This window comes from Alosa pseudoharengus, unplaced genomic scaffold (assembly GCF_046254945.1).
Source record: "Alosa pseudoharengus isolate Yale_2024_CS ecotype anadromous, Long Island Sound unplaced genomic scaffold, YU_APseudo_1.1 YU_APseudo_1.1_scf_12, whole genome shotgun sequence".
Lineage (NCBI taxonomy): Eukaryota > Metazoa > Chordata > Actinopteri > Clupeiformes > Clupeidae > Alosa > Alosa pseudoharengus.
The window spans coordinates 6,007,717-6,032,120 of record NW_027468587.1 but is presented as its reverse complement, the minus strand read 5'-3'; the positions used below and the strand labels follow the sequence as shown (position 1 = coordinate 6,032,120).

The following is a 24,404-nucleotide window of genomic DNA, read 5'->3' as shown; positions in this document are numbered from 1 at the left end:
AGAAAGTTTTTTCATTTAATAGATAAACACACAGACGTGTATCCAGAGTGTGAAGGCGCTTCTCTACCCTCTCCGAGTGATTCACCAGTGGGCAGCACATCGCCGCATCTTGCCGTTAGCTTGCCAATGCCTACCTAGACCACCTTGCCATTAACTTGGCCAATGCCATACCTACCTAGATCTCCTTTCAGACACTAGCCTGGCACACCATTATACCGGTCGGCAGATTACCTGCCCAATCAGCAAGGAGAGGGGATGACACTAGTTTCGAAATCAAAAGAAAACGGTAGTAGCAACACCTGCAAACATAAAAAAAAACTTGCAGTTGAAAGAATGTGTATATTTATTTACAGCAAAGGTAGGCCCACATAGGACTGCATTGTTTCCTGACTGTCAATGCAGTTTAGTGTCAGTTTATAAAGTAAAGGTGAAGTATACAAGTATTGTTATGAATACCTGAATAATGTGATTTCAATGGACCAATGATTTCAAAGTTGCCGCCCGTTACAATGCAAGTGTTAGAAAGGAATCCCAATCGTGAGTGACCTGACTATTCACTTCCTGAATGAGTTTTGTTTACCAGGCTAGTGTTGAGTAGCCTAACAGGAAATTCAGTGTGTGGGTGAGAGAGAGAGCGATGACTATGTTGCCTGTTTCAGCACTCACCATGACAACAGTTAACAGTACTCATACTGCCTGCCGCATACAAACATGTCACACATTCAGTGTGAAAGTCAGTGTGAGTTTACAAGGTCAGTTTGAGAAGACTACCCTGGCCCAGTAGTAATCAGAAAGAATCAATGGCCACCAGTGGCTTGTCCTGTTTGTGGGAATCAGCTCTGAAGATCACTAGGCCTTCTATTTGGACATTTTCTTCCGTTGTCCCTAGAGGCTGGACTGGACTCTTTCCTGTATTTTTATTTTTTTCATGCTCATTCAAAAAATCCTATCTTATCTGAGGTTAAGCTCCCCTTGTCACCATAAGAGGGGTTAATAGTTTTATGACTTCTTGTGTAGGCCTAATGTGCTATGGCTGCAGTTTCCCCTTGCTTAATGAGGGAAGGGGAGAAGTGAGAGGGAACCACAACGAAAGTCTCTCTCTGTGAGGGAGCATTGAGAGGCCCTCACAAGGTGTCTTTACTGCTCACAGCTCCCTGAGCGCCGCTGTTGTTGCAGGCAGCTCACTGCGCCAGGATTAGTGTGTGCTTCACCTAACTATGTGTTCACTGTGTGCTGAGTGTGTTTCACTAATTCACGGATTGGGATAAATGCAGAGACCAAATTTCCTTCGCGGGATCAAAAGAGTATATGTACTATACTTATACTAGTAGGTATTTCCTGGTGTTTGTAAAAGATCAGAGCAAAAATTGTGGTGTTGTAGCCGCTGCAGTGCAAGTCCATTTACCTAGTGACTGGTGTTCCAGTTCGCACAAAATGCTCCAGGAGCCAGGAGCTGCTTTCACAAAGATGTTTCAGACTAGTCTTTAGAGATTGGCAACATTTTGCTTTAAACTTCAAACATAACTTTAAACTTTAAACATAACTTTAGACTGACAAATCTTAAGACCAAAATATCTTTAAAAAGAAAGAGAAAAAGAGACACTTTACTACCAGGGTAGCTCCGGTCATGATTGCCAAGCAACATTGTTCAAAACATTGATACCTATTGATACCCAGTATCATCATCTAAAGACATAGTTACCATGGTAATAATTAGCAATACCTCCTCAGCAGTATTACTCAACAACGTAAAAAGAGGTTGTTAATTCATGTTTTATAACCATTGTTATGGAGAGAGCAATGAAAAGAGAAATAGTTTTCTTGGCTTAATGTTTTTAATCATTATATTTTATCATTATCAAAATATAATCATTACATCATTACACACACACACACACACAGACACACAAACACACACATTCTCTGCATACATACACACACACACACACACAACATCTGCATATTCTCATCTCTTCACCTCAGACTCTCATGTATCTAAAGGGGGAAACTGCGTGTGGGTGTGAGTGCGTGTGAGTGTGAAGGAAATAGTTAAGTTTGGCCTCTATGCCGAGTATGGGAAGCCTCAATGTTGTCAGTGTGTTAAACTGTAAACCAAACTAAAGAGTTCTTTGTAACCCATGTCTCACTCTGAACCACATACACAGTCAAGTGAAGGAGGTAGAGCTGGTTTTCACAGTCATGTGGTCTTCTGTTGCCATAACTTCCTACTTCAGTGTAGGTGCCGGCAACAGCATTTTAACTTGGATGTATCAAAGAAATACACAATAAATGTAATGGGCTGACAAAAGCTGACCTATACGGCTCAATTGTTACACTAACATTATAGCAAATGGTCTACTACTGTAGGCCTACACGAGCTACTCAGCCCTTTGGCTTGTAGGCTACTTGGTTCCCGTTTCTTCTAATTTCTCTGTAGTCTGATATGTAGCCATGGAAACACTTTCCTGAACCAGAAACAAAATAGGAATCATTGGTGTCACCTGAGGACGAGAGTTGTAGCTCAAACAGGAGTCAGTCAGATGATTGATTCTCTGTTGACTACAGTACTTCTGTAGATGTACACACTCACACAGCATCAAGTGAATCTTCTAACTCTTCTTGTTTTAATTGAATACAATTGTGACACTTCTTACTTAAGTCTTACTTACATAACGGATATTTTAAATAAGGTATCAAATGACTCACATTTTGATCATACAACATTTGTCAAATAACTTTGTCACATGATAAGCCTACTATTAGAATTGATTTAAAATTTAATTTGATGTAGTCTTACAGACGTCATGGACTGTCATATTATTCACTTTGGACAAAAGAGTATCCATAACCATAACCATATTACAGTCGATAAGATAAAAAAGGTGAAAAGTATGCTGCTCAACTTAGATATGAGATTGGAGACTGGCAAATCATAACTTGGGAACTTCTGCTTTCTCGTAATACTGAAACTACCACCAGCATACACACACACATAGACCCATGTATGCGTGCACACACACACACACAAACACACACATGCACGCGCACACACACACAACACACCTGTGTTGCTTCTCTGTCTCATCTGTCAGAGACTTTTATGAAAGTCTCCTTCCCTCTGTGCACTCCCCCCCCTCTCTCTAACCTTCAGCATGTTGTGCTGCCCCGTGGTTTCGTCTCCTGCGTCGCCTCCTCTCTGTGCACTCCCAACAGTGCTTGGAACCCGTCATATTTACCCGACTCTGCCTGCTTGTCCTGTCACCCTCCTACTCACAGGTAACCGCAGTCACAGTGTGCATGTTCTTATAGCACACACACACAGAGACACACACACACGCTCACACACACACACACATATTCACACAGACGCAAATGGACACAGACACAAATGGACAGACAGACAGACACACAAACACATGCACACACACACACACACACACAAACATATACGCACACAAACATATACGCACACAGACACAAATGGACACAGACAAATAGACACACAAACACATGCACACACACACACACACAAACATATACGCACACACAAATGGACACAGACACAAATGGACAGACAGACAGACACACAAACACACACACAAACACACACACGCGCACACACACACACAAACATATACGCACACAGACACAAATGGACAGACAGACAGACACACAAACACATGCACACACACACACACACAAACATATACGCACACAGACACAAATGGACACAGACAGACAGACACACAAACACACACACACACAGACACACACACACGCACACCCCATGCATATGCACACTTAATCACATTACCTCAGACCACAACTGCACAGGACGTAGAAAGGTGTGAAAAAAACATTCAGACAACAGCAAAACCCGAGAGATGTAGAAGAAGTGAAAAAGTCTGCTGGTTCTAAAGGTGCTCTAAGCGATGCCACATGTTTTTTAGGTTAAAACATTTTATGTCACTTACTGCAAACAGCACCTAACCAACCGCTAGCTGTCTGTGTCCTGAATACACTGTACAAAAAACATGATCTTTGTGGACAGCCCAGGCTCCAAAAACAGCAACAAAAAAAAACCTGGGAAAACCTAGCACATAAAAACATAACAAACTGTCCCACGAAATCACAGACGAGATGCGCGTTTAGGAGAGCTTCAATTGCACGGGAGCAGCACAGGAGGAAGGTGTTGGAAGTAGCGAATAATGTAAATATAAACCATAATCATGCTTATCCTGTGGTTTTGGTATTCAAAACAGCTTAAAGAAAACACATGCATCTCTCCCAGTTACACACGTCAAATGACCCTGTATCCCATTTTGGCAGATTGGTTAAGGAATCTCAGTGAAGAGCGAGACAACATGTTCATTCCTGGGTATTTTTGACTTCATAGACTGTCATATGCACCTTTAACCATACATCTTTAACATACAGGAATGCTGCGTTTACAATTACAGCAAGTGTTGTGCTTCGCATTGTATTTTGGAGTGTTGACTTACAGTAACTAGCAGGAGCATTGACGAAAGAAGTACCAGCTTGATATCAAGGTGTTTTGAAGGTGAAAACAGCACTGTGCTTGTTTGGTGTGAGAGTCGTCATAGTGTGAATCTGCAATCATGAAACTTTTGGCTGTACTTTACACAGTCCCCTTGTCGTCTGGAGACAAAACCGCCTCCATCAAAGTTTATGGCTGATGAAGTCTAATGGACTCTTTTTGGATAATGGCACTCTGACAAGTCAGTGGTAGTTGGGCATACAACATGTACACAACAAATGGTAAAAGCACAGGCAGGCATCTCTTATCCACAGTGTTGACATTGGGGTTATGTATTAATACACCTGTAATATCATGCATCAGAGAGCCTGTCTAGGTGATTGATGATGGTGGACTGAAAAAGTGAAGTATCATTTTGCAGTCATTTTACAGCCGTTACTATAACCACTCAGACCACACCAGTTTCTCCTTGCACATTCACACTGAAAGCGAAAGTATTAATAAATGCAGACCACCTATATTTAATGTTTTGAGGGAAAAAAATTAAAAGCACATAACCCACATAGACGCACATGATCACAGAGTTATATCCATTTCTCTTTTATAGCTCTTTTTTGACATGGACTGCGCTCAAATGAAATTCTTCAGTTTTTCTTTCTTTGCATTGCAGCAAAATCACACCTTTCTGTTGCAGTTTAACATAGGAAATGCAGCCCCCCTGAGACGCAGGAAGTAGGTGCATTCTCACGTTTGCTTCCATACAGTAGGTGTGAAATCAGAAAGCGTGAAGGAAGAGAACAGGTGTTGTAAAGAACAAAATAAACCTCACAAAAAATGTCCATTGTTTCACACAAATATCTATTGCTTCACACAAAGCAAAAAATAGGATAAAGATCACAGAAAATCCTCGAAAAATCTTCAAGACAGTTTTAGTTCAGAGTAAGAAACCACAGTAACAAATTTAGATGATATGCGGTAGCAATTGTACAATCTTCATCTCTGAAACATCACCTCTCAGTTACAGCACAGTTCAACTTCATCACTTTGATCACATCAGCACTTGTCAGGTTGACAAGAGCTAGTTAAGTGGTATCACTGTCATAGGACCTCTTAACTCACTGTAACTTGAGCATTGTATTTATAGTGTGAGTTGCTTTACATAGAAGATAAGAAAACTTAAGTTACTCCTTCATTTGTCCCACAGTGGGGAAAAAATTGCATTATTACAGCAGCAAAAGAGATGCCTAACCCTAAGCCTAACTTGTTATGACAAAAACCGAATGTCACTTAATAACAGAAGCATTATGTCATAAACATTTATGACTTGTGAAACATTTATGACAGTTTCATGTCACTCTTATGTCGATACTGTCAAGTAAAGTGTAACCATACTAGTTACTACAGAAATCTGTAATTAATTGCATGGTTGAAGTGCATTAAAGATAAGTCAGTAAAACAGAAATCAGTGAATATATAAATGCTGTCGTTTTTTTGGTTCCAAGCATCTTGGCATTTTGGAGAATGTAGCACTGTCATTTGGATCCTAACAGGTTTTCACAAAATTCCCCTGTATCTGTCATATCTCATCTTCGCTACAGTCATACGCTGAGAACTACACAGCTAAAAGTCACAAGGAAACTGATTAAAGTTATTGAACTATTTAATTGCAACATGTACCAGCAGTGTTGCTTGGACAATGGTGATGTTAAAGCCTATATTGTCTAGGTGAGCATATTATACTCATAAGAAAAGAATAATGTCCAATTGATTAGTCAGTGTGTCAAGAATGGAACAATCAGAAAGAACAATGAGAAAGCATCGAGAGTATCAAGAGACCATGTGAGATCACACAAGGGGAATGTGGGCGTTTAAAGCAAGTTATAAGGACTTCTCGGGAAATGATACGTATTCAACAACAAAAAAGTTAAACTAAAGTGACTTCAATGGAGACATCTGAGGCAGGGGAATGAAAACTGTCACATTTTCCTTCACAATACAGGAAATTCACTCTCAATTGTGCCCTTTTTACATTTTCCATTCAATGTTTTGCATAATTTATATTTTGAATACTTGAATGGCTAGGACCTACGACGGAGTATTAGGGCCACACATGAAGAAAATAAAAAAATTGCCATAAAGATATTGAACTCAATATTTCGACTTTAAAGAAATATCATGTCAACTTTAATCTCGACATTTCATCTTGACATGTCCATCAAAACTAATTGTGAGAGAGAGCAACTGCTCCAAAGTAGCTGCCACTGAATCCGGAGTCAGTTAGTCTCAGATTCAATCAGTTGGCAGACGGCTCAACAAAATGCATTGTGTAGCCTATATGATTTGGTGAAATTGTACTTAAGAATCGGGTTTAGCAACTATACTACCTAGTTTTGAATGTCGAGAATAAAGTCGACATGATATTTCAACTTTATTCTTGTCATGGCAAAAATATTTTTCCTTCATATGTGGCTCTAATACTCCATTGTAAGAACCTAAAAAAATTAAGCTTGACTGGCTAAATCTTACATACTCATAATTTTAAAACCACTTTATATGCACTGTCCCAAAAAAAAGAACAAATAAAAAATAATTAGTGGTGCAGTCACGCACACAGATCACTTGATCATGCAGCAGAATTGATCATGGCAAACTGTGTTGATGATGGACAGAAACTGTGTTCTTTTGCCGTAATAATATTATTATTATTTTTTATATTATACAAATAATATAAAAAAATGTCAGTTTGGGATTTGGGAATGCATATTTGAATGATAAATTACTTAGGTACAGTACAGAGACTGCCCTTCTACGCATAGTTAACGACCTCCTCCTGTCTGCTGACTCTGGTTCACTTAACATTCTCATCCTCCTTCACCTTGTGCTGCTTCCGACACCATCAACCACAATGTTCTAATCTCCCGTCTGTCTGCTATTGGTGTTTCTGCAGTTGATGCACATACTTCGGTTCACTCTTTCATTATGTCCCGTCTAGATTACTGCAACTCACTTTTTCCTGGTCTCCCTACCAAAACCCTTCAAAGACTACAATATATTCAAAACTCTGCAGCCAGGCTCCTCACCCATACCAGACAATCAGCACACATCACACCCATTCTCCATCAACTCCATTGGCTACCAGTTCCGTCCCGGATCAAATACAAAGTACTACTACTTACCTTCAAAGCCCTCCACAACCTTGCTCCCCCCTACATCCGCGACCTCCCGACCCCTTACACTCCTTCCCGCTCACTCAGATCCTCTGACCAAAACCTCTTGGCTATCCCCCCGCTCCAGACTCTCCACCCTGGGTGGCAGGTCCTTCAGTGCCTTGGCCCCCAAACTCTGGAACTCCCTCCCCCAACCCCTTCGTGCCTGTCCTTCCCTTCCTTTCTTCAAAGCACATCTCAAGACCTTTCTGTTTAATGATCACTTGTCCACACCCAATACATAGCTCCATACAGATAACTTGTCTTTGTTGTATTGTTTTGTTTGTTTGTTATTGTGTTTTCTTGCCTTCCTACTATGTAAAGCGACCTTGGGTTTGAGAAGGGCGCTATATAAAATAAACATATTATTATTATTATTATTATTAAAGACAAAACAAAAAAAAACAGCTATTTCCTGGGATTCCCGGGAATTGAGTTGTCTTTTCCATCCATCTAATTTTGGGGGAAAATATTAAACCCTAGTGCGTACTGAGCCCTTTACACTGCTGATGCATGACTGCTCTGCCAGTTTTAACAGCAGTCATGTCATTAAGTGCGGACGATACAACTGTTTTCAGCCTTATTACCAACAACAATGATTTGGCATACAGAGAAGAAGAGCTTCTGTAATGCAGCTGTAATGCAGTCTAACGTTCTGACAAGCACACCAATTGCCTACCTTGTTCTTGCCCATCTGGAATAACTCCTCTTTGCTGCCTCCATCCTTTCTGTTTTCGTTGTTTAAACTTGTGATATTCATGATGAGTAGCCTATTGAGTGAGTGAATTAGCTCAACATTGTGTGCTGATAACCATATATATAGCCGAGTAAAATAAAACAACAAGTAGCCTAGTTGCGTGCCTACATGCGTATTCTGTCTCCTGCTCAAACAAGATGTGTGCGCGTTAATTTTGATAACGTAGCTAATGGGATACTGTGCATAGTTGGGAAGGTATGGTGGGCCAATTTGGTGTGATACACATTACACTCACACACAAGGGACGTTTTCTCTCCTTGTTGAGTAGCCTGATGGCGCCTGTTTTGAATAATATGCTATGGGATATGCCCTCGACATGTTGACACACAAAAAAACAGGGACTGACGTGCGGGCCGTTTAAAATCATCGCGCGGGCACGCGTACATGGCCCGCGGGCCGTATGTTTGACACCCCTGGTCTAAGTGCATTAAAAGCGGTGCTGAGCAGAGGGGAGAACTTATTCAGGTCTCCCCTCAAGCACCGCCCTTGCTCTACCTATGGATTGATTGTGTGCCTCCTCTAATATGAGATGCATTAAAAAGAGGTGGGGCGTGACTGTGCAGGGCCTCTTCAGCACCCCACCTGGCCCTATTCCTAATTGATTAAGTTATAGTTTTCTTGAGTGGGGGTGTGAATGTTTAGTGCTCATGAGGAGCATTAAAAAGTGAGGTGTACAGAGTGGAGCCAGCCCTGGCAGTCACAGGGGAGGAGGGAGGAGGAAGGCTGTGGAGGTGTGGTGGCAGGGAGGTCCTACCCTGAGGGAGGTGCATATCCTCGCTCACGCTAGACATCCCCCTCCAGCTCATCCACCCAACCGCCCCACAAGGGAGCCAGTCTCAGGCCTCTGGAGGCCAGAGCAGCACAGAGGAAAACTGCAGGTTGACGGTGAGCCATACATGGGAGGAGATGTCACAGACAGTAGTAGCCACGGATGATACGATGTTCACGTGTGCAATGTTATTTTGATTTCAACATTTTCTCTGGGTTGATTTAATAGTGGGCCAGTTGTTTGCAAATAGGCTTCTCATATATTGTGTGTATGGGTGTGAAATGTACATTTTAATGTGTGTAATCAATGTATACACTCTTGATCCTGCCATGTGCGATCACTTCCGGTTGCTGAGAGGACGCTGGCGTGTTTGTCGCCGCTTCTCGCATCCGACCTTTCCATCTCTCCTGGCTGTTTAAACTACTAACGTTATATTGGAATTCTCCTACCGTGGATGCTCCAACGTGGATGGCCTGGTCCCATCTCGGCTGGCTGCTGTACCGCCTGGACAAAGTACAAACATCTCATCGGAGGGCTACAGTTGCGGCTCGTTCCCGGCCTGTCAACTCGCCTGGAGCTAGTAGCACGCCAAGCTAGGCTGCTAACAACCGAACATCTCATCATGTCTCGTTTCAAATACTCCGCAATGGAACTCAGGAACATCATCCCGCACGCGCTCTCGGACTGCCTTGAGGTGATAAAATCTCTTCGGCTCCTGCGCCGTCCACCCTACGTGCATCGGGCTACCAGGCATAAGTTTGTTTACCTGGCTATAACTATGGCTGTGCCGGCCGTCAGGGCAAACTCACTTCGGCGACGTCATCGACCTGGGCCACGCCCACCACCTGTCCTTCTGAGCCCCCTGGTTAGTGTGGCTGCCAATACTGTGTCTACCATCACAGTGCCTCCATCTGCCTCTTTTATGCTACTGAATGTTCGCTCACTCAAAAACAAGGCCTTACTCCTTCACGAAACAATTCTGGATAAAACTTTGGACTTTCTCTGCCTGACTGAAACATGGCAGAATCCCCATGAATTTATCACACTCAATCAAGCCACTCCCTCTGGATACTCCTACATCCAAAAGCCTCGCAGCTGCGGCCGTGGTGGCGGCCTGGCTGTTATACACCGTACTGACATCCTGTTAAAAGAAATCCCAGTCACAACATCATCATTTGAGTGCCTCCACTTCACGCTGTCTGGTGCCACACAGCTCCAGGTGGTTCTTGTCTACCGCCCCCCGAAAGCCTCCTCCTGCTTTCTACAGGAGTTCTCGGACCTGCTGGCCTCGGTCTGCCCCATGTCCCCAGCTACTCTCATACTGGGTGACTTTAACATCCATGTAGACTCCAGCAGCTGTTCCTTCGCTGTGGATTTCCTCTCACTGTTGGACTGCTTTAACATTAAACAACATGTACAGGGCCCTACACATGCCAAGGGGCACACCCTGGACCTGGTGTGCTGTGTTGGCTTAAGCCCCTCCCATCTCTGCTGCACGGACCCGGCTGTCTCCGACCACCAAGCCATCCTGTTCTCTGTCCCAGTGTCCCTCCCTAAGCAGCCTACAAAAAGGTCTATCACATACAGGAACACAAAGCGTGTGTGTATACCTACGCCGGCTAACACCCTAGCTGCCAACCTCGCTATCCACCCCTCTAACCGCACTGCTGACGGCTTGGTGGAACACTATAACAGCGCCCTCGCCCTCAGCCTGGACTCTGTTGCTCCACTCACCACCAAACTGGTCTCCTACACCCGCCCCGCTCCCTGGTTTACCCCAGAGCTGCGGAGGCTTAAGTCCATGGGGCGCCGGCTTGAGAGGCGTCACAAAAGATCCGGCCTCACTGTCCACCTCGAAGCCTACAGAGACCACATCAAGTGCTACAAAGAGGCTCTCACCCAGGCAAAAACACTCCATTACTCCACACTTATGAACAGCCAATAAAAGCATCCGAAAATGCTTTTCTCCAACATCAACCGCCTCCTTGACCCTCCCGACCCTCCGCAACCCTCTGATGCCGCTGACCTCTGCTCCAGGTTCCTGGACTTTTTCCACCAGAAAGTGGCCACCATCCACCAGCAGCTCCAGGCATCTACACCCTCCCCGCCGGCCACACTACCTCGGCAGGACATGTACCATCCTTCTGCCCACCACAGCGCCGCCTCTCCACCTTCTCCCTGTTGGATGCTGATCAAGTCCTCGACCTCTTGACCAAAGCCGGGACTTCATCCTGCTGTCTGGATCCACTACCCACAACCCTTGTGAAGGCCTGTCTCTCCAACATCTGCCCCCCGGTGGTTGACATCATCAACGCCTCACTTGGCTCTGGTGTGGTACCCTCCAGCTTTAAGTTGGCGGCCGTGACCCCAACACTCAAAAAGACAGGCCTGGACCCAGATGACCCCAACAACTACCGTCCGATCTCCAACCTTCCGTTCCTGAGCAGGATCTTGGAAAGAGCAGTGGCTGCCCAGCTACAACATCACATGTCCCACCATGAGCTCTTTGAACCTCTCCAATCGGGCTTCAGACCCCATCATAGCACCGAAACCGCCCTCATCAAAATAACAAACGACCTCCTGATTGCTGCAGACAACGGCCTTGTTTCCATCCTCCTCGACCTCTCCGCTGCCTTCGATACCATTTCCCACTCCATCCTCCTCTCCCGTCTCTCTGAGCTCATCGGCCTTACCGACACTGCTCTCTCTTGGTTCCAGTCTTACCTCTCCAACCGTAAACAATACATCACTCTGCAAGGCTCCTACTCCACCACTGCAACAGTTAACCATGGCGTCCCTCAGGGATCTGTCCTTGGCCCCCTCCTCTTTACCATCTACTTGCTCCCCCTCGGTCAGATCATCCGCAACCATGGACTCAGTTTCCATTGTTATGCAGACGACCCCCAACTGTATGTCAGCACCAAGCGCTCCTCACAACTCCCACCAATACAACTCAACTGTCTGCATGATATCAAAACCTGGATGACCAACAACCTTCTGAAACTCAACACCAACAAGACAGAGCTCATGGTGGTGGCCCCAGCACCACTGCTCAAGAAGGTTGGACACCTCACCCTGGTCATCGACGGCTGTCCCACCTCCCCATCTCCCAAAGTGCGGAACCTGGGCGTCATTCTGGACTCCACACTCTCATTCAGTTTCCACATCCAGAGCATCACCAAATCTGCCTTCTTTCACCTCCGCAACATTTCAAGACTCCGGCCGTCACTCACCGACTCAGTCACCGAAACTCTCATTCATGCATTTGTCACCTCCCGTCTAGACTACTGCAATGGTGTCCTGTCTGGGCTGCCTAACACAGCCCTAGACAGATTGCAGTATGTCCAGAACTCAGCTGCCAGGGTGTTAACCCACACCAAGCCCTGGCAGCACATCACCCCCATCCTCATGAAACTCCACTGGCTGCCAATCAAACAACGCATCAGCTACAAAATCCTCCTCCTCACCTACAAATCACTTCACTCACTGGCACCCAAGTACATCACTGACCTCCTCCACCGTACACCCAGTCACGGTCCCTGCGCTCCACCAGCAAGGACTTACTCTCCACTCCCCGCACCAGACTCAAGACCTTTGGTGACAGGGCTTTCTGTGCAATTGCCCCTACCCTTTGGAACACCCTGCCCCCTCCTATCCGTTCCACCACTTCTCTGACACAGTTCCAAAAGCACCTCAAAACACACCTCTTCTCTCTTGCCTATCCTCCCTAAACCCCCACCCTGCCCCTACCCCCTACTCCCACTCTTGTAAAGCGACCTTGGGTATCTTGAAAGGCGCTATATAAATTGAAGTTATTATTATTATTATTATTATTGATTGTTGTGGTGTCATCACGATTGTGTGCTGTGTTTACCTGGTCATGGACGTATCAATCAAAGGCACCTGATCCTAATGGCCTCATTCCCGAACCCAATGACATTTGCGATCCTATTCGTCCATCATGGATCAGTCTCCCAATAAATAGGACTCTCATGAGCTTGTCGGAGTGAACCCTGGCACGACTGAAGGCTACCGTGGCGCTGATCTCCTCACGGCTGTTGTCCCCGTCTCCTGGCTCGGACCGAAGTGACCGCTCGTCTGGCACTGGATGACTCAACGCTCGCCATTTCTCTACACAAAGGGAAGTGCTTTCTCTTTTACTTGTTGCGTGTCCGGCCTTACTCTTTGTTTTCGTGGTATGTGATCAGCTGGCCTGAGGTCCGTTGCTTGTGTGTTTCCAGGTCCTTCCCCATCCAGAAAGAGGGACCGAGCATAAATGATTGTGGATGCATCGTTTGTGAGCTGCGTCCAGATATCCAACTAAAGGGAAGTAGCCATACTGTAGCCGTTGTTTGGATTTGCCGGCGCTGGGCAGGTCGCGCACTGATTGTTTGTTTACCTCATCAGCTGATCGCTCCGTCGCTGGTTTCCCGGAAGTGACTCGCACTAGATGAACTCTCTCCCCCTGCTGGCGTGGCGGATGTAACGGTAGACTGACTGACAAGTGGATTATTGAAGTGGACGTTCTCTCTGCTATTGGACACTGACGCTCTGCTATCGGACACTGATGTATGGATTGAAGCTGTTTGGATTTTGTAAATATTATCTGTGCAAAATAGCCATTTTAAGACATATTTATTGAATTGAATATTTTTATTGAAAGAACATTAGTAATAAAGACAACCATTAATACATCTGCCTCCAAAATTCTCATTGTGCTGGTGTAAAGGGGAATACAAATCAAATCTAGACTGTAAGTCTGGTTACAGAGACATAGAGGATCAATTTGGGGGAGAGGGTGAGAGGGTGTTATCCCAATCCTGCTGATTTGTCTCAATTGCTGTATTTATGTATTGGTGTGTGTGGTGAGTGATCTGAGTAGTGAGGGGGTATGGTGGACAATGGTGAGGCAGGTTTGCTAAGGTTGATAAGTGATTGGTAAATGAAATGGCGAAAACTGAGTCTCAGGCAGAGGGGGCCAGCAGGGCTATGAATTTAGTAATTTGGAGAGTGATGGTCTTTTGAGTTATTACCAGAAGGGTTATTTGATATTTCTAGTGAGATGCGATCCAAAAATAGGTTTATTGATTATTTAAAAAGGGTATGAATAATTTTGGACATGCCATTTTTCATAAAAATGCTTTTTTTGATTCCATGTTTTCCCACATTGTCTTGCAACCTTTTGGCATGTGACAGTGTCATTTTAAGTCAGAACATACATATTGGTCAAGAGAAAGTCAACACTACATTTTGCCAGGGGTATAAATCATTTTGTTCTGAACTGTAAGTAAGTATAAGTATAAGTATATATACTCTTTTGATCTCTGCATTTATCCCAATCCGTGAATTAGTGAAACACACTCAGCACACAGTGAGGTGAAGCACACACTAATCCCGGCGCAGTGAGCTGCCTGCAACAACAGCGGCGCTCAGGGAGTAGTGAGGGGTTAGGTGCCTTGCTCAAGGCCACTTCAGCCGCTTCCTACTGGTCGGGGTTCGAACCGGCCACCCTCCGGTTCCAAGTCTGAAGCGCTAACCAGTATGCCACGCTGCCCACCAGTAGCCCACAGCTGCCCTGTAAGTCATAAGTATCACACTGTTTAATGCTGTTAATGGTGTCTAAATAGCTAATGTTGACGTTTTTACTAGCACACCCTCCCCTAAACAGAAATTGGGGGTTGTCCTCATTTTGGCCAAGTTTTCCTCACTTTTAGACACAACTTGTCCTCCTTTTCAGAGTCTATACAATTCTTTATTTCAGACCCAGGGGGATCCATATCACAGTAAAAAAACAGTAGAAAAACACACAGGGTAAAAATACAAAGATACAAAGAAGCCTCCCACACTATTCAATGTCTAGCATACAGACATTTTCGCCAATGGTTCCACAGTCTGGAGGAAAATCTTACAGAACTGCGTACAGGATTAGCCAACACAGCAATTAAGTCATTTTCTGACACAGATACCCTACACATAAATCTATACATCAGATTACGTAAAACAGCAGAGCAGGTAGGTACCCCAACACTGACAAATAACTGGCTTGCACTGGAGCTTCTTGGAGCTCTCAGCAGCAGCCTCATGCTGTCATTATACACCACTGTGAGTTTTCTAATGCTGCCTTGTTTATAATTACACCATAGGTGGGCAGTATACAAAGGTGTACAGTACGTTCTGAAGAGTGAGATCTTCACAGATACAGAGCACATGCTAAACTTACGACCCAACATGTTTGCTTGAGCATACAGCTTCCGTCGCTGCCTACAGACATCTTTGTTATCAGACAGGTAATTTGCAATATGCATATGGCCCAAATATGTACAGTAATCTCACTGCACACACTGAGTGCAGTGCCAGAGATAGAAGTCAGGGAAGGTTGACTGTCTGTTCTTTACTTCTGATAATCATGATCTTACTCTTTTTAGCATTGTATTTTATATCCAAATCAATATCATACTGTGTGCATATTCGCAGTAGCTGGTGTAGACCAGCACTATATGGGCTAAAAATGACCAAATCATCTAGTTGGTGGTCACCCCATTTCTGTAATTTTGTAGTATACATGCAGCCTCCACTTCCCCTTTTAAACGCAAATCCTGTATTTATGTGTGTAAACCTCACTCCCGATCAGGGTCATGGTACCAATGTAACCTGCCTTGTGTTGAATTGCGCGGCTCAGCCTTGAACTCTCCCGGACTCGAAACTGCAAACAGCAGCACCTTGGATCAGGAGTTGAGCGTGCTAACAATCAAGCTAAAAGCCCAGGCTACAAGCTCTCTTACCAGCACGACTCTTAATGCGACGGAAGGGAGGTGCATTCCAGCCAGCTACCGAGAGGGAGTTAAGTCATTAGGCTTGTTTGAGATGGACTGAGTCTGACTTTCTACGTAAACGTGATCTTCAGAGGCTAGCCGGGAGGAGCTACAACAGAGGGTAGCTCATCCCGGACAGACAGGCTACAGTCTGCCTGATGTGACTCGCGGGAGACATCGCGGGAGATATCGCAGAATTTTGTTTGCAATAAATACAGCAGAACTTTCATTCTTACTCATTAAAATGAGCATGATGACTGACGAAATAAATTCTTATGATGTAGTTTAAATAAACCACTGTTGTCATACAGTTAACAGGCCTGCTTTGTAGCACATAAATTCAATATCAAGTGTTTTCCCTATATGTGTGTCTATCTATTTAACCAACAGCAGAAAATAACAGAATATCCAAACGTTTTCAGTAGGCTAGCCTACCATTGTTGCAGAAATCACGTATAAGAAGGTATCCCTTCGATTTCTGTTTATTTTCGCATATTCCAACATAAGGAAGCAGCATGAGACTCCCGTCAAAATCGTCATGAGGAGATTCCTCCCAAATGGCCATATCTGAACTGACGTCATGAGGGCGTGTTTCAGCTTGTGTAGCTCGTGGAAGGCAAAGATCTGTCTGCAGGCTAAGACTCCCGCGATATTTTAAGGTCATGTGACATGGTGTCACCGTGGTAAGTCCCTCCACGGCTGACAGAAGTCGGACAGAATTTCTAACCAGTAAGCATTGCGTCCATCCCAGTATACATTGTGTTAATAATAATAATAATAATAATAATAATAAGCTTTATTTGTATAGCACCTTTCATACACAGAATGCAGCTCAAAGTGCTTTACATTTGAAGCATGTAACAATAATAGACAGTCAGTCATTATCAATCACTTTTCTTCATTGCTGTGGCCGTTTATGATCCAATCAGCAACGTATCAAAAATATAGAAAATAACATGTCATAAGACTGGCAGCCTTTACCCTTTCCCCCCACAAGCATGCCATATGGCAACTGTGGCAAGGAAAAACTCCCATATTCCAGGAAGAAACCTTGAGCAGAACCTGACTTAATAGAGGGAGCCCATCTGCTTCTGGCTGGCTGCGCCCTCAAATGGCAGCAGATGTAGAATAATCTGAAAAAGTAGTCTACAGGATAAGATGAGTTAACTAAAAGCTTTCCAATACAGGTATGTTTTTAGATCTTTTTTAAAAATATTTACTGAACTCGCCTGCTTGATGTACAGAGGCAGGGTATTCCATAGTTTTGGGGCATAATGGATAAAAGCAGCTTCTCCACTTTGCTTGTGGAGCACTTTGGGTACGATTAAAAGATTAGAATCGGATGATCTAAGTTTCCTTTGTGGTTGATAAGATATTAAAAACTCAGAGATATATGAAGGTGCTATGCCATTCAGAGCTTTGTAAGTAATTAACATAACCTTAAAATCAATTCTATAGGAAATAGGGAGCCAGTGCAGTTCAGCCAACACAGGGGTGATGTGTTTTTTCTTCTTGGTCTTAGTTAAAAGTCTAGCCGCAGAGTTCTGTATGAGTGCCAATTTCTTTAGATGTTTTTTGGGAAGACCAGTGAAAAGTGCATCGCAGTAGTCTAACCTGCTAGTGATAAAGGCATGAATTAGTTTTTCTGCATCTTGTTGAGTTAAAAAGGGCCGCACTTTGGCAATGTTTCTCAGGTGGAAATAGGCTGTCTGAGTAACTTTACTGATATGGGGCTTAAAACTTAACTCTGCATCTAAGATGACACCGAGGCTTGTTACTTTTGGTTTGACCTGGTGCGCCAAGTTCCCTAGATTACTAAGAACAATGTCTCGCTTTAGTTTTGGTCCAACTAAAAGTACCTCTGTGTTCAACCCAGCATGCATCACATCAAGTCTCAAGCCTCAAGTCGAACAAGCCTATTTAGACACGAGTGACCGTCGCAGGAAGTGCATCATAACAGAGGGACACCAGACCCTCTTGTAACAGCTGTGCTGTGGCTAGACTGCTGGCTCGGAAAGTTATTTAGAAAATAAGTTACTACAAGTTTTCCGTACTGCTTCCTTATGTTGTCTTATATGTGCAAAAATGTAGCCTACAAAAAATCAAAAGGATGTGATTTCTGCAACAGTGGTGCTGAAAACGTGTTGTTAGACTACTTGTTGATTTTTTGCTGTAGTGTAAATCAATATCACACAGTAGCCTAGCCTACAGACAGACAAGGCAGTATTTTAATTATGTATTTTAAATACGTATTTAATTACTTTAGCGTATTTTGTAATTTGTATTTTGCAGGATTGGAGCAAATCTAATGTAGTTTGTAACAAAATACTTTGAGGGATTGTATTTAGAGTATTTCAAATACTTAAATACCTCTGTAATTCTTGTCATTTTTTGTCTAATAAGCCAAAATGTCAAGATTCTGGGAGCCAAAGGCCAGAATCTTGGTGAACCTGTTTTGTCGTTTTTTTTTTTTGCTGTTTTTTGTTGCTTAGGGGTTATCCATAAGAATAGGGCGGGTGCCCAATGATATCCCTTGGGAAATTCCCTATATTCAGCTCAAAAGAAAATCAAATGAGGGAGCCAAAATGGTCAACATGGATTGTAAACCCAATTTTTTTGTTTGTGCCGCCAATTTTATGTCACCCTGTAGACAGCTTAAAAGCATTATGTCTGTCTTTTCTGTTTCATCATCTCCTTAGAACACTGAAAGTTGAAAAAAACTTCAGGAGCTTGAATTGTCAGGTGTGTCAAGTGCTACAAGACTAAAATTTGAAAACGATACAGATAAGATACTGAGGGAGAACATTAGGACATGGACCCCATGACCCTGAGTACCTAATAGCTGATGTTCATTCTCACTACAGGACAGTATTAAAACCACTTACTAGATTTGACATGAGGATTTACTGTATGCAAGGGATAACATCCGCCGAGGTATGCAGAAATAATGGAGGAGACGGACGCAAAGACCTACCAGATGCGAAGAGTTTTCAAAATTCATTGGTTACGGAAATGATGGTGGGTAGTTTGGTATGTTACAGTTAGAGCCCAACCGATAAAGGATTTTGAAGGCCGATACCGATACAAATATTTGTTAATTTAAAAATCCGATATTCCGATATATCGGCCGATATATATATTTTTTCAGAAACGCGCAACAAAACATTAACAGATTTCCCTAACATTAGTTATTTGTAGTTATTTATGAGTATTGACTAAAATAATATGATAATGCATTTCAAAAACAAACTTGTTTATTTTTAAGTAATATTGTCACAGTGGAACAGAGGAACATCGAAATATATTAAAGGTCTGATAAATAAAATGTATAAAAATAGAAACTTAAGATATGAAACTTAGTCTTTTGAACAAAAACATAATAACAACAGCAACCAAATCAAACTAAGACTTAATAATTACAAAAAATAATGATGACATTATTACTATCATCATCATTTGTATTATCATTAAACAAGATAAAGGTCACTCTTAAATGTTTGAGTGTGCGTGTGTAATAATTAGTCACTATTGCCTTATAAGCTACCTTATAATTACAATGTCAGCTTGCTTATCCCTTTACCTGCACTTTTAAAATTATTTCCATCAAGCTACATCAAACCATTTTCAATCATCAGTTGCTGCCTGCCTTCTAAAACCTACTATTTAGTAATCTAAATCCATTATGTAACTCGTTAATGCTGCGGCTGAACGACAGTCTGAAACGCACACTTGACGTCATTGGATTTTACACACGTGTAAAAGAAAAGCTAACTTTTATGCACAAGCTACGTTTTGCACAAGCTACGTTTGATACTTTTTCTCTATGTCTAAATGTTCACTCCTCGCACGTCTAACTTACATTTTACAATGCAGGGACTGTAACTACAGATATACTAGTTACAGTGCATGAAAATGCACTGTACTGTTCTTCCTAGGCTTCTTATTACAGTGCATGAAAATGCACTGTACTGTTCTTCCTAGGCTTCTTATTCTTATTCTTCCGCTAACGCGTTTAATGCAGCTTCAACCGTTTAACGTAGAAACTTCATTCAAACTTTGTTAAGTAGGTCTTACTTGGGATAAGAGTGCTATGTATTTTTCATCTTTGTAACTTTCAAAATTTCCCCATTGACTTAACATTGCCCTTTATGACATCACAGCAATTAGAATCCTATGGCAGGTGTTCGGGCCACCTGGATCAACTGCCACTTTCAGGCTTTAGGCATACAAACTGGCCCTATTAAGACTACACATCCTGTCCAACTGCTTCCTCTGCCAAAAACTGTTTCAAAATAAAAGTCCTCACTACAATATTTCACTGTTAAACAATTTAACCCTTTAAACTACTGAACTTTTTAACTGTTCAGCCATTGTAACTGTTACTTGTCATCAACTATGACTCCTACCCACTGTAGCTAGTTAGCATGGTTAACATAGTTAGCATGCTAGCATGTTAGCATGCTAGTTAGCATTTTTAGCAAAACTGTTAAAAATGATTAGCTAAGTTAGCTAAGTAATGTGGTTAACATAGTTAGCATGTTAGCGTGTTAACATACTAGTTAGCATTTTTAGTAAAACTGCAAAAAATGATTAGCTAAGTAACGTGGTTAGCATAGTTAGCATGCTAACATGTTAGCATGCTAGTTAGCATAGTTAGCAAAACTGTTAAAAATGATTAGCTAAGTTAACTAAGTAATATAGTTAGCATGTTAATTAGCATTTTTAGCAAAACTCCTAAAAATGATTAGCTAAGTTAGCTAAGTAACATGGTTAGCATAGTTAGCATGCTAACATGTTAACATGTTAGTTAGCATGACTACTAAAAATGATTAGCTAGGTTAGCTAAGTCACATGGTTAGCATGTTAGCATGCTAGTTAAAATTTTTAGTAAAACTGCTAAAAATGATTAGCTAAGTTAGCTAAGTCACATGGTTAACATAGTTAGCATGTTAGTTAGCATAGTTAACATAACTACTAAAAATAATTAGCTAGGTTAGCTAAGTCACATGGTTAGCATAGTAACTTGGTTAACATTATTATCTTTGTTAACATAGTTAGCATAACTGCTAGCAAACATTAGAGCCATTCCAACTGTCAGTTATCGTCAACTATCTACCTAAATAATTTAACCATTTAAACTATCCACCTATTTAACTGTTCAGTCATTCCAACTATATTAAACCTCATCTACTTAGCAACCAATATAGTTTGTTTTTACTCTGTATGATATTTTACATCATATTTTTTTCATGCACTGTATTTCCTTCAGGAAATGCTTTTCTAGTTATAAATCATTACTTTATTTAGGCAGAGTAAGTTCGTTGTGGTTTCCAAGCTCATTAATGTTAACGTTCGGTCTTCGACTGATATTCATGGCATTAGCTAGCTTTGTGGTTAGCTAGTCTATGATGAGCCCTAATTTAGCAATGGATAAAGTCATACTGCAAATTGTAAAACATACGCTTTCAAAATAACAGGCCGGGGAGAGATGATACGTCTCACTGCTATAACTGTCACGCTATTACGTTAAAGAAATACATTTTCAGTCACATTGTCAAAAGTTAAAAGGACAGAGTCAACTACACTGTAACAACGTAACGTAATTACTAGCTAATTCCGCTTCACTCTCGGCTTATTTAACAGCAGCAAAACTGGACATTGTTTTCACGAATTTTGTCATGCTTATTTAAGTTAAGAGAACTGATGGGGATGTTCTTTTAATTGTTATTTCAAGCAATGTATGTCTCGTGACCAAATCACCATGAACACACTTCACTGATGATCTTACTCGCGGATAACTGGTTCTCTCTGCCCGACTCTGGCTGGATCAGCAGGTTGCAGGATGTGTGGCGCGTTATACACGAGTGTTGCCAGCAGGGACGGTGTAGAGTGCCCTCTGGCGGACAAACTATACAACGCCAACACTCATGACATGGTTGAAGGGTGTTTCGTCCGTTTTTATTTTATTTTTAAAATATTAATTTATCGGCCATTATAAATGCCAATACCGATAGTTTGGAAAATGCCTAATATCGGCCCGCCGATAAATTGGTCGGGCTCTAGTTACAGTTGATTCCACTGTTGCGAAGTCTGCTTCTTGTCAGTTCAATCATCTTTTACATTGATATGGGAGTGTGATTTGCTGGAACAGTTTATGTTTTTATGTTCCACAGAGATTGTGTTTTTTTACAATGTATTCAGGACACAGACAGCTAGCGGTTGGTTAGGTGATGTTTGCAGACATAAAATGTTTTAGCCTAAAAAACACGTGGCATCGCTTAGAGCACCTTAAACTGCAAACACACAGTACACTGTAAAATCTAACACTTGTGTAAACTTGCATTAACCTTGTTTACTTTACTTTCAGCAACAAATGTGTGCATCTTAATGATTTGAGTAAAGTAACAGTTACTTCCATGTTGAAAAAAGCATGATACTTCATAATAAGACTGAGGTCAACTTGTCTGAGACAAGTAACCTCAACAGTGACAAATTTCTACCATTAGGAGGCGCCCTTGCGCGTATTTCTGCAGGGAAGAAGAAGAAGTGGGAGCATGCAAAATCCTTTAATTGGGGATCAGTCCCTAACTGGCTTCTCCCTTCCCCTCAGTTTGACTTCAAATTGCATGAGGACAAACACAATGAAGATGCAGAATTCTCCAGCGACTCATCTATGGAGTACATTCAGCTTAACTGGGACTCCAGTGTGCAAATTTATACTGATGGATCCAAAGACCCAGAGTCGGGAAAAACTGGCTGTGCATTCATCCCTCAATCCAACGTAAGAATCGGATTCAGACTGAATGATGATATGGCTGTTTTCACAGCAGAATCTGTGGCTATCCTGAAAGCCCTTCAGTGGGTGCTGGAAGAAGGACCCAGAGATGCGGTAATCTGCTCTTTTTTTTACTCTTTTTCAGTCCTTAACAGTCTAAAAAGCCGGTCTTCAAATGCTAGGCCTGATCTTATCGGGGAAATTATTTTAAATTGGTATAATCTTTATAAGCTAGGGCATGAGGTCGCCTTCTTGTGGGTCCCAGCCCATATGGGCATAATTGGGAATGAGGTGGCAGACAAAATAGCCAAGAAAAGCTTAGATAAAGATACTATTTCAATTCAACTCGTCATGGCAGTTTCAGTGGGATCAGGATGTAAAAGGTAGACACCTTTATTCAATTCAGCCGGCTGTCAAGTCCACTAGCAACGTATAGATAGATAGATAGATAGATAGATAGATAGATAGATAGATAGATAGATACTTTATTGATCCTCAAGGGGAAATTCAAGAAATTCAAGTATCTGGGGATAGGTTCCAGCAAGTTACTTTAAAGGCCGTGTTGCAGGGTTCATTTTCCAACGAATTTGCACAATTTGCTTGTTGATAATAAACATTTAAACTGTTATCCATTGTATTTGATGTTGTTGGGTATCACAAAACGGAATATAATACGAAAAAGCAGGTACTATTTCACAGCATTTGAAGTGATTCTCCTTTCCCCCACAATGCATTGCATTACATCACCTTGGGGAGACTACAGACCAAAGCCCACCTTGAGACCCTTGAGAGTAACGAGAGAGGAGTAAAGAGAGACGAGTAAGGGATTGTTCAGCAGTAGATAGCGCAGATTATAGATAAATAGATAGGCTATAGATAGCCTAGATATGTATATAGACAGATAGATAGCTAGATAGATCATGTCATTATGCTGGTCACAGGGGAGCTCCTCGACCAGCGGCCAAAATGCACTCGCTTCCCTAGTTACTGCAGCTCTTCACCACAGTTTCCATCGGGACGGCACAGCCCACACAAGCACCTGCAAAACTGCGACTTGCCCATATTTTCTCCCTCTTTGGTAAGCCGTACCCTGACGATGTCAATGGCAATCAATCACGAGCAGTAGTTATCGAAAATATTCATGCTGAAGACACGACCAGCCTAATCGGCGGCAGCTAGAAGCTAAGTTATCTAACTGGGATGGCTCACAGGTGGGACTAAAAAGTTAGCCCAGCTAGCTATCATGATGCTTCATATTCTGATCTTCTGACTAAGTTTGCCCGGTAGCCTACTTACCTGAACTAACGACATGATCACTATCACTAGATATAAAGAACATGTTGACTTTCATTCGGTGCTGTTCACTGACAGTAACAAAAAAAGTGTCGTAATGTTATAAGCATAATACTGTAACGTTTAATGCACACGACACCAACGTTGTTCAATGGCAGCTTTATTGGCTCACGAACAAGGGCAGGGACTCAGACCCAGATTACAATACACACAGGGCAGGTCAAGGAAACACACATACTACACCAACAGGGGAGGTCCAGCCCCCCACACGAAAAGGAACACACATGAGGGATA

The 24,404-nt window shown here is 42.4% G+C and overlaps 1 protein-coding gene across 1 annotated transcript in view; it reads left to right on the top strand.

The window, feature by feature from the left end:
- The window catches only part of trim35-28 (tripartite motif containing 35-28), a 39,974-nt gene extending 16,738 nt beyond the window's left edge, over positions 1 to 23,236 (top strand). Inside the window, exons 6-7 of the mRNA XM_076279878.1 lie at positions 3,152 to 3,276; positions 22,653 to 23,236. Coding sequence (XP_076135993.1) covers positions 3,152 to 3,276; positions 22,653 to 23,204 — 677 coding nt within the window. The 3' untranslated portion in view covers positions 23,205 to 23,236. The remainder of the gene's footprint in view (positions 1 to 3,151; positions 3,277 to 22,652) is intronic.
- Positions 23,237 to 24,404: the final 1,168 nt, after the last annotated feature.